The 10,000-nt window shown below is 43.5% G+C and overlaps 1 protein-coding gene across 2 annotated transcripts in view; it reads left to right on the top strand.

The window, feature by feature from the left end:
• Positions 1-10,000, top strand: part of LOC144513449 (macrophage colony-stimulating factor 1 receptor 2-like) — a 36,407-nt gene that overhangs the window by 9,045 nt on the left and 17,362 nt on the right. For both annotated transcript variants that reach the window (XM_078244527.1, XM_078244529.1), the window contains exons 2-5: positions 5,894-6,169; positions 8,111-8,416; positions 8,738-8,874; positions 9,225-9,387. In XM_078244527.1, coding sequence (XP_078100653.1) covers positions 5,894-6,169; positions 8,111-8,416; positions 8,738-8,874; positions 9,225-9,387 — 882 coding nt within the window. The remainder of the gene's footprint in view (positions 1-5,893; positions 6,170-8,110; positions 8,417-8,737; positions 8,875-9,224; positions 9,388-10,000) is intronic.

Raw genomic sequence — 10,000 nt, 5'->3', positions numbered from 1 at the left:
ATCACAACCGTCCCGTTGTTGTTGTCCCATGTCCTCCAGAGACCACAGCCGTCTCCCGCGTGTGACCTTCCCTTTCCCAATTTCACAAACTGCTGTGCGACCGTGTTGGGTAACTAGGAGCTGAACAGAGCAACATTAAATAAATAATATGATGATAATTACAAACTACAAAAGACCTTAAGTTTCCTGACATTTAAACTAATGACACCATGTCCCTCTTTTCCAACCGTGTTCACTATTTCACCTGCGTCTTAGGCCGGCTACACACTGGCTGCGTAGCGTGGGCGTGTCTTTTTAAAACATTGTTATTGCCTTGTTGTGTTTGATGCTTTTCTCACAGCTTTATGGACCTTTCTCACAGCAGACATGTTGACTTATCATAGTAGGAAGAGCACAGCTGATATTGATGACCTTAACGATGGCTCAGTTCCATCAGGTGTCCCAGTAAGCTATTTCAGTGAGTCAGCATGTCCAATACCAGGTTCTCTCCTAAGTGGAATGCAGCCATCATTAATGGTTATAACACACCTGTGCTGTTCTTACTATGACATGTCAACATGTCTGCTGGGAAAAAGGTCTATTCTGCTGTTTTCTAGGCTTTCAACACCTTTAGTTGCTTTTTTCAGTGTTTTTTGCGCTTTTGTCACTTTTATGTCATGTTAGTTCAATATTCTTTGACGTTTTTTTAAACATTTTAATTGCGACGACCGCTGCGTTGAAACATCCATGTTATTTTTAGGCATTTTTGTTGGAAGAAACCCGCATTTCTGATAAAGAGAACTTTGAAAAGGGGTCAGACTTACCACGAGTTTACATACATGTCTCTTTTGATTGGGCATCAGCTGTGACACAGCAACTAAACGAGAGAAAACAAACATCCAATATGGTTGCAAACCGCTCGACACCCATCAGAGGAAACAAGTTGTTCAACATGGATACCGTAAACGGTGCACGCCATTTTGAGCTTGAACGTGCCCCAGTTTAGCGCCTCATTTCAGCTTTTTAGCTTTTCAGCATTCACCGAGGGGGTAAGCTAGCGTCCACAAAGTGTACCTCCTATGGAGAGATTCTGAGGCTAACAAGCCATCACCTGGCATCATGCTAACGGCAGCGTTCACATCCCATTGACTGCCATTCATTTTGACGTCACTTTGACAGAGAATACCTTTACATCTGAGGCGTTTAAAGACTCTATTTGTCCGTTGTTTATTTCTAAAGAAACACGACAATGTATAAAAGGCTCCATTACCTTGTAGCTCACGTTATGGCTCCGTAGCAGACGTTTTTATAACAATAGGCTAACGATTGGGTCATAACCACGAGACTTCCTGTCTCATAGTAGAGGAGTTACCGTATAGTACAGGAGAAGCTCGCAGGCAATCATGGGGACATACAGTCAAGGGAGAAGCCCATAGAGAGTCCATGAAAGCATCGCAACAAAATATTTCAGCAACGTTTTGATGGATTTGAAATACTTCGGTATGTGGCAAATGAATTCATATCAAGTAACATTGAGATTTCTCTTGGCACAGCTACCAGAAGACTTCCAACTTTCAGACTTTGCTCTACGTCTTCAAGCTCAGTTTGAGTCTGGGCAGTAATGCTCAGCCATCACCAGAAAAGTGACTTTACTGGTCTCCGTCCAGAGACACGGGATCTGTTGGTCCATTTATTTCACTGTCTATGGCATTCACACACAACAACATTATTGTGATTTAGACTTGTGGAACCCCACTGTTGAGCCCTGTAAACATGGCTGTGGTGTCAGTCAGCCATTGGCTGAGCCACCTGTCCATCAAAGCAAACCCGCCTCTAAACATGCTCTTTAACAAGACTTTTATTCTGAAAATCAGAGAAACGTGATGCTCTGCCGTGTAAAAACTGAAGTTTTGACTTCAGGCGTCTTCACTGCAGGTGATACCCCTGAAAACCCGCCTGCTGCCATGACGATGGGCACCGCCCCCGGCGCCGGGCTGGTCCAGGATCAGCAGTCCGAGGCGCTGTGGAAGAAAGAAGTCCTGGATCTGCTGACTCAGCTGGTCCGGGTCCAACAGGAAGTCGCCAAGGGCCAGAACCAGGCGGTCCAACTGCTCGGCACGCTGGGAACTCAGGTGGGTTTAGGTTTACGTTTTCATAGGGTTTAATTCATCCTGGGTTAGTTTTAAACAAAGTTTAGTTTAGTTTAGTTTAGGCCCAGGAGGCCCAGGGTTTAGTTTAGTTTAGGCCCAGGAGGCCCAGGTGACCCAGGTGGCCCAGGAGGCCCAGGTGACCCAGGTGACCCAGGTGGCCCAGGTGGCCCAGGTGGCCCAGGGTTTAGTTTTGTTTTGTTTAGGCCCAGGTGGCCCAGGGGTTAGTTTAGTTTAGTTTAGTTTAGGCCCAGGTGGCCCTGGGTTTAGTTTAGTTTAGTTTAGGCCCAGGTGGCCCAGGTGGCCCTGGGTTTAGTTTAGTTTAGTTTAGTTTAGGCCCAGGAGGCCCAGGTTTTAGTTTAGTTTAGTTTAGGCCCAGGTGGCCCAGGGGGCCCAGGTTTTAGTTTAGTTTAGTTTAGGCCCAGGTGACCCAGGTTTTAGTTTAGTTTAGTTTAGGCCCAGGTGACCCAGGTTTTAGTTTAGTTTAGTTTAGGCCCAGGTGGCCCAGGTTTTAGTTTAGTTTAGTTTAGGCCCAGGTGGCCCAGGGGGCCCAGGTTTTAGTTTAGTTTAGTTTAGGCCCAGGTGGCCCAGGGGGCCCAGGTTTTAGTTTAGTTTAGTTTAGGCCCAGGTGACCCAGGTTTTAGTTTAGTTTAGTTTAGGCCCAGGTGACCCAGGTTTTAGTTTAGTTTAGTTTAGGCCCAGGTGGCCCAGGGTTTAGTTTAGTTTAGTTTAGGCCCAGGTGACCCAGGGTTTTAGTTTAGTTTAGTTTAGGCCCAGGTGACCCAGGGTTTTAGTTTAGTTTAGTTTAGCCCAGGAGGCCCAGGTTTTAGTTTAGTTTAGTTTAGGCCCAGGAGGCCCAGGGTTTAGTTTAGTTTAGTTTAGGCCCAGGAGGCCCAGGGTTTAGTTTAGTTTAGTTTAGGCCCAGGTGGCCCAGGTTTTAGTTTAGTTTAGTTTAGGCCCAGGTGGCCCAGGGTTTTAGTTTAGTTTAGTTTAGGCCCAGGAGGCCCAGGGTTTAGTTTATCACAGGTTTGGTTTAGTTTAATAATATTAAGTTCAGTGTAACTTGGGTTTAGTTGAGTTTAACTTAACGGGTTAAGTTAAGTCTATTTTAACTCTTGAACTCCAACCGGTCCAGACCGGTCTAATGTGTTCCGAGCTAAAGAAAGCTTCTAATAATCAGCCGGAACTGTTCCAACAAATTACTGTCGTTATCTCCAGGTCTCACTACGTCTCGTTTGGGCCGTGTTCTGACCATGTTCTGAGCATGTTCTGACCGTGTTCTGACCGTGTTCTGACCTGTGTTTTGGCACTGTGTCCCCAGGGTGAGCAGCACATCCAGGACCTGCAGAACGTGGCTCGGCACCAGAGTCTACTGGTTGAGAACCACCAGGCGCTGCTGCTGCAGACGTCTCGCATCGCCTCCCAGCTGCAGGAAATCACCAGGAAGCCTGCTCCCAACCAATGAGATGCTCCGGTTGATCTGACAGGGACAACCAGCCAATAACGTGGATTTGTTGTGATTCAAATGAACCAATCAGACTGTTGTTAACAATGAGAACACTGATAGATTTAAACACAGTGATCATGAACTTTAACATTATTTGTTTTTCAGATTAAGAGCCTGATACTTTGATTGAATACAATCTTGTTTAATTTAATCATCATTAAAAGTGAACAGCTCAGGTTGATTTTAAACTTGTTCACAAAAGAAATCTTTGTTGTAATTCCATGTTGTTGTTCTGTTTGTCTCTGATTTTAAATAAAATCACGTTATATCATCCATCAAGTGGTTGTGTTCTGTGTTTTGTGTTTTGTGTTGAGTGCAAAGATCACAAGTTTTATTCTGAACTCAGTACCTTTATTTAAAGGTGCCCTGCCACACAAAACCGTTTTTCCTTGTATTTGTTGAAATATGTTCGGTCCATATGTGTTTGTGTTATGTGGTGAATGTGAAAATGAGCTGCTACCTCCTCTGTCAGCTCTAGTCACTGAACAGAAATAAGCGGAGAAATCAGGCCAATTACCAAAGCAGGTCAGTCTGACATCATGTTGCCTGAGCTCATTACTATTCATGAGCTCGCCCAGTTGCGCTGAGTAAAGGATGCTAATAGCCAGGCTCTCATTGGCTAGCTGTTAGCCAATCAGAGTCAAGCAGCTTATCTTGTTGAATATTAATGAGAACTGGCACAAATCGAGCTAAGTCTTCCTGCAGGCTTGCTATACCACGCTAGAATGGCTTCAAACAAGGTCACCAAGGTTACAGAGTCCATGGTACAACTTCAGACATTACCACAAAGTCATGAAATATGTGTGGCAGGGCACCTTTAAACTTGAATTCTTCAGCTAGCCTGACAAGCCAGCCTCACATCCAGATTTTGGGTCTGGGTCTGACCCACATCCAGATGCTGGGTCTGGGAACTCACCATTGGCAGGGCTCAATCCGAGGGGCGGGATAAAAGGTTGTCTTTCAAATTCCCTCTGCACGCAATAGGATAGCTCTAAACTACAAAATTGAACTTTAAACTCACAACACATCTTCCTTTTTTAAGAATGACTTCAGCGCCGTTCTTTGTTCTTTTCTCAAAGAAAAGCTGAACTCCAAGTTTTCCAGATTCGCAGCTAAAGCCGATTCCAAAGACCGCTGTTCACCAGCAGCAGCAGCCATAAGCCCCGCCCACCGACTCTATACACGATGTGATTGGCCTGACCAGAATTTGGTTTTTCCAGCTCGCAAGCCAACGGAGAGTTGCTAGACAACCCTGGCTCCAGATTACATTTGCTGCCGCTAGGGTGGTCTAGATTTCTAGACTATTCTTCAGCAGCTTCATGGATTACATTTCTCAACACCTACTGGATGGATGTTTGGTCTCTACCAACTCCTGAGGGAAATACGTTCTGTAAACAAGTATATATATATATATATATATATCTTACAGCTGCACTTTCATTTGGCTCTTGGTAGTTTTATTAGTTTTATTTGAAGCTAATGTACCTGCTCTTACTCCTTCTTGTCTGAAGTTTGTACCTTCAAGATTGAAAGCATTTAATTGGAAGTTGCATTGGATAAAAGTGTCAGCTAAATGACATGTAATGTAATGTCTGGGCGGCGCTAAGCTCCAGACGCAGTGATGGGGACTTTTCTAAATAGTCTCAGGAAGGAACTGGTTCTGGTGGAACATTTACACCACGCAAAAGGAAACTCCACATCCAATATTAAATGAAGTTAACTGTTGACCTAATACAGTAACGTGAGCTATTTAAATGAGCTGATACATGGTTAAACTTCCAAGTTACCAGTGTATCTCCGTGTGTACTTCGTCCACAACAATCCCACCAATCAGTCCCAAAACCTCCCAGTTAGAGAGGCAATAATCTAACATATTCTTTATAAAACCTCCCAGTTAGAGAGGAAATGATCTAACATATTCTTTATAATTTCTCCCAGTTAGAGAGGAAATGATCTGACATATTCTTATTAAAACCTCCCAGTTAGAGAGGAGATGATCTAACATATTCTTTATAAAACCTCCCAGTTAGAGAGGAAATGATCTAGCATATTCTTTATAAATCTTTACAATCATTCCCTGAAAGAACCAAGCAGGCCTGACTTGCTGCACCATCTTTTCATAACTTGATATGTTCTTTGTTGAAGCTAACAGAGTTTGAGAACAGCAACACACCACGTCCTTTAGGCTCTATCGTGCAACCTTCCGTTGATCCAGACTACTAGGCTACCGTTGAACTGATTTATTGTTGGTTTGTTTCAGATTCTCCCGGTCCTCCGTCGATCCGTCTGAACTCTAACCTTCTGACCAACCAATCCGAGGTGGTTCTGACCGCTGGCTCCGCCTTCTCCCTCAGCTGCCATGGAAACGTTTTGCTGCGTTGGACCACCACGGCGTTCCGTCTGCAAGTCCTTGACCGACTGCCGAACCCAGTGGATGTAACGAGCTCGAACCCCAGACACACGGGGACGTACCGCTGTGGGTACGCCAACCAGAGCCTGCAGCACCTGCACACCTGGGTGCACCTGTATGTCAAAGGTAAGATCCTCCCTTTGGACTATACTATTTACATTTGTGCCATAAAACTGAAACAAAACTTCTTGAGTATCAAACAAAAATCACTGACTGAAGCAGAAAACCGTGAACGTAACCCTTGTGTTGTCTTCCCGTCGACCATGCAAATCTTTCTTTTTCTGGGTCAAAATTTAATCTTCTTTTTCATCTTCTTTGGTCATCTTTTGACACTTTTGTGGCTTTTTTACAATGTTTTTCTCGATTTTTTCTGCGCTTCTTTAAACATTCTTTTATCAATTATTTTTCAAATGCTGTGAAATTGAATAAAACACCCACATTCAATGAAAGTAGTGAACTGATCATGTGTTGTGAAGAGCGTTGTAAGGAACCATCATCGTTATTATTTTTGACAATTTGTTTGAAAGAAACCCAAATATTTTTGCTATAGAAACTTTTTGAAAATGGGTCAAATTTGACCCAAAGACAACTTATAACTTGCAAAAAAACTATTTGGGTGATGGTCCTTCATTAGTTAGGGTTCCAGTATAAATGTCCTTTAGATTCCAGTTCTGACACAACCAAACACAACGTCTCGTAACCAAGCTAGCGGTGTAAGAAAAGATATGTAATATCTATTGTTTTTGGTTTCTTTTGGTTTTTTATCGTGTTTTAGACTTAGACTAGATTTAGACTTCTCTTTATTGATCCTTTTGGGATGACTCCCGCAAGGAAATTGTATTTCCAGCAGCAGATTTCAGCAGCTTACAGAACACTTGTAAAGAAAATAAAGAGGTATAAAAATATAGTATAGAAAATACAGTATAAGAATAACAATAACAATAAACTTTTAGATAAATATAGGAAGTAAACAAAAAGTACATAAACAGTAAAAAATAAACTATAGATAAATAAAGATAAATATATAGGACTGTGTATGGTGTTGTGTTATTATCCAGTTAATAACTAAAAGACATTTAGCATAAATTAGCAGTTAAGAGCAGTTAGAGAGTCCAGGTATGTATGTGAGTAGATTATTAGGTTATTGCACAGTGGAGGAGTGAGTGGCTACCAGTCCTTCCTTCCTTCCTGTTCTGTTCTCTTTACTTTATTTCCTCCTCCCCCAGAGTGAGGAGTTGTAGAGTATGATGGCATGAGGGACAGAGGAGTTCTTGAGTCTGTTGGTCCTACACAAAACGTGTCATGTGTTGGTTGTACCCTTGTAGGAGTAGTGCAAGCATTTTTTTTATTGACATAGACAGATGTCTTTTTCAGATTGCACATAATGTGTTACGTATTGTGACAGAGGCAATGTATTTTCTTTTATTATGGCATATGAACATTAGCTCACTAAGAACCTGGGAACCACAATCCCAAACTGGCAGTTTGACTTTCTGTGTACTAAATTGTTGACCTAAAGTAAACTTATTTGGATTTTATGCACATCATGACTTTTTTTAAAACATTAGTTTTCTCAAATTATCTTTAAAAAAAATCCAAATATATCGCCTTACGCACAGTATCGATGCAAAGATTAATGGATGGTTTTTGACTATTAAATGAATCCCCAACTATTTTGATAATCCATTAATACGTTTGAGTCATTTTTTCATGATAACACAGGTACACTTGTGTGATGTTTGTTAAATGTGAATAGTTTCTAGTTTCTTCTCTCCTCGTGGAAAGGAAACTGAATATCTTTGAGTTGTGGACAGAACAAGACATTTGAGGATGTCATCTTGGGCTTTTTGGGAAATTTTCTTTCTTCATTTTCTTGCAATGAAGCTGGAATCAATAAAAAATGACTCAAACTGATAGATCGATTATCAAAATAATTGGCGATTGATTTAATAGTTGATGACTAATCCACTAATCTTTGCAGCTGTAGTCTTACCTGCCGCTAACAATAGTTTTAGTAGCGTTCATCATGTGTTAAACTGACCATTTCCCATAATGCCCTTCTGTCAGACAAGGCAGACCCCTCCAGTGTTTTCGTCGTCCCACGCAACCAGCCAGACATGAGGGAGGGCCAGGACTTCCTGTTCAGGTGTATGCTGACAGACCCGTCCGTCACCAACCTCACCCTCCAATCATTGGACAGCAGAGGAGGCAAGGTGCAGGGCCTTCCCCCGGGCATGGACGTGACCTTTGACCCGCAGAAAGGAGCGCTGATCCGAGACCTGCAGATGTCGTTTAAAGGACACTACGTCTGTTCAGGCTGGAAGGACGGAAAACAGTTCAGATCCACAGCTGTACACCTGCTTGTGGCCCGCAGTAAGACCTGTCTGTCTGTCTGTCTGTCTGTCTGTCTCTCTGACTGTCTGTCTGTCTGACTGTCTGTCTCTCTGACTGTTTGTCTGTCTGTCTTTCTTTCTGTCTGTGTTTCTGTGTCTGTCTGTCTGCCTGTCTACCTGTCTGTCTGTCTGACTGTCTGTCTCTCTGTCTGTCTGTCTGTCTGTCTCTCTGACTGTCTGTCTGTCTGACTGTCTGTCTCTCTGACTGTCTGTCTGTCTGTCTTTCTTTCTGTCTGTGTTTCTGTGTCTGTCTGTCTGCCTGTCTACCTGTCTGTCTCTCTGACCGTCTGTCTGTCTGCAGGGCTGCGTTGTCCCCCTTCTGTGTCCGTCAGTCTGGATGAGTCTGTCCGTCTAGAAGGAGAGCAGTATGACATCACCTGTATGACCAACAACCCCAACCACTTCTACAACCTCACCTGGACACACCCACACACAAAGGTCAGAGGTCACCTGGACACACCCACACACTAAGGTCAGAGGTCACCTGGACACACCCACACACTAAAGGTCAGAGGTCACCTGGACACACCCACACACTAAGGTCAGAGGTCACCTGGACACACCCACACACTAAGGTCAGAGGTCACCTGGACACACCCACACACAAAGGTCAGAGGTCACCTGGACACACCCACACACTAAGGTCAGAGGTCACCTTGTGTCTCTGCGACATCGTTAAGGTTAATGATGTCGTGTTGGAACATTAATTTGACTCGCTGAAGACTAAAGCATGTTATTAATAAGTACTTTGACTTCCTGTCTGGCTGATGATTGGCTGTTTGTTCCAGATGCTGAACGTCTCCGTCAGCCGTCTCTATAGCAACCAGCGGATGTACATCAACAGCACGGTGACGGTGGCGGCCGTCGGCCAGCAGCACGGCGGAGACTACACCTGTACCGCCGTCAACGAGGCTGGAGTCGCCACGGCAACCACGCGGCTCACAGTTCTGGGTAACAGAGTCTTAATGGAATGTATAATATATATATATATATATATATATATATATATATATATATATATATATGATATGTAACACTAACACGTTGCTTATACAGTACAAACTAAATGGTCCAAAAACCAGATGCCACTGCAGGACATTTAACCTTTACATTTGTAACAAGGGTTGAGACCAATTGACTGAGATGTAACACTAACAACCACCGTTAAGGCAAACGAGAGTAATGTCCAGCCAGAGTCCATCTAGTGTTTAGTAACTCCTAAATAATGTAGATTCCTCACTGACGTCCAGTGATCAGCGGTTAATGAGACAGAGTTTGGACTCTGCAGCAGTTCCAGTGTGGCTGCTTTCTCCGTGTCCTACAGGCTGTGTGGGGCTGCTGTCCCCCTCGGGACGGGTCAGAACATGTCAACCGTAGTAGGTCTTTAAGACCCGAGTCCTCTACGATGCTGACAGGTCTGCAGTTAGTTGCCACCCGTTTCGCAAGAGCTGTAGTCATTTTTTTGGGATTTGGTTTCATCCACAGGTCGGCTAGTAGCACTCTCCAAAATACTGCTTTACCTGAGCCTGCTAGCATCAAACTGAGTCACGTTAATTAGCTCGTA

This window comes from Sander vitreus, unplaced genomic scaffold (genome assembly GCF_031162955.1).
Source record: "Sander vitreus isolate 19-12246 unplaced genomic scaffold, sanVit1 ctg255_0, whole genome shotgun sequence".
Lineage (NCBI taxonomy): Eukaryota > Metazoa > Chordata > Actinopteri > Perciformes > Percidae > Sander > Sander vitreus.
The sequence above is the reverse complement of the archived record's forward strand: the minus strand, read 5'-3'. Positions and strand labels throughout refer to the sequence as shown.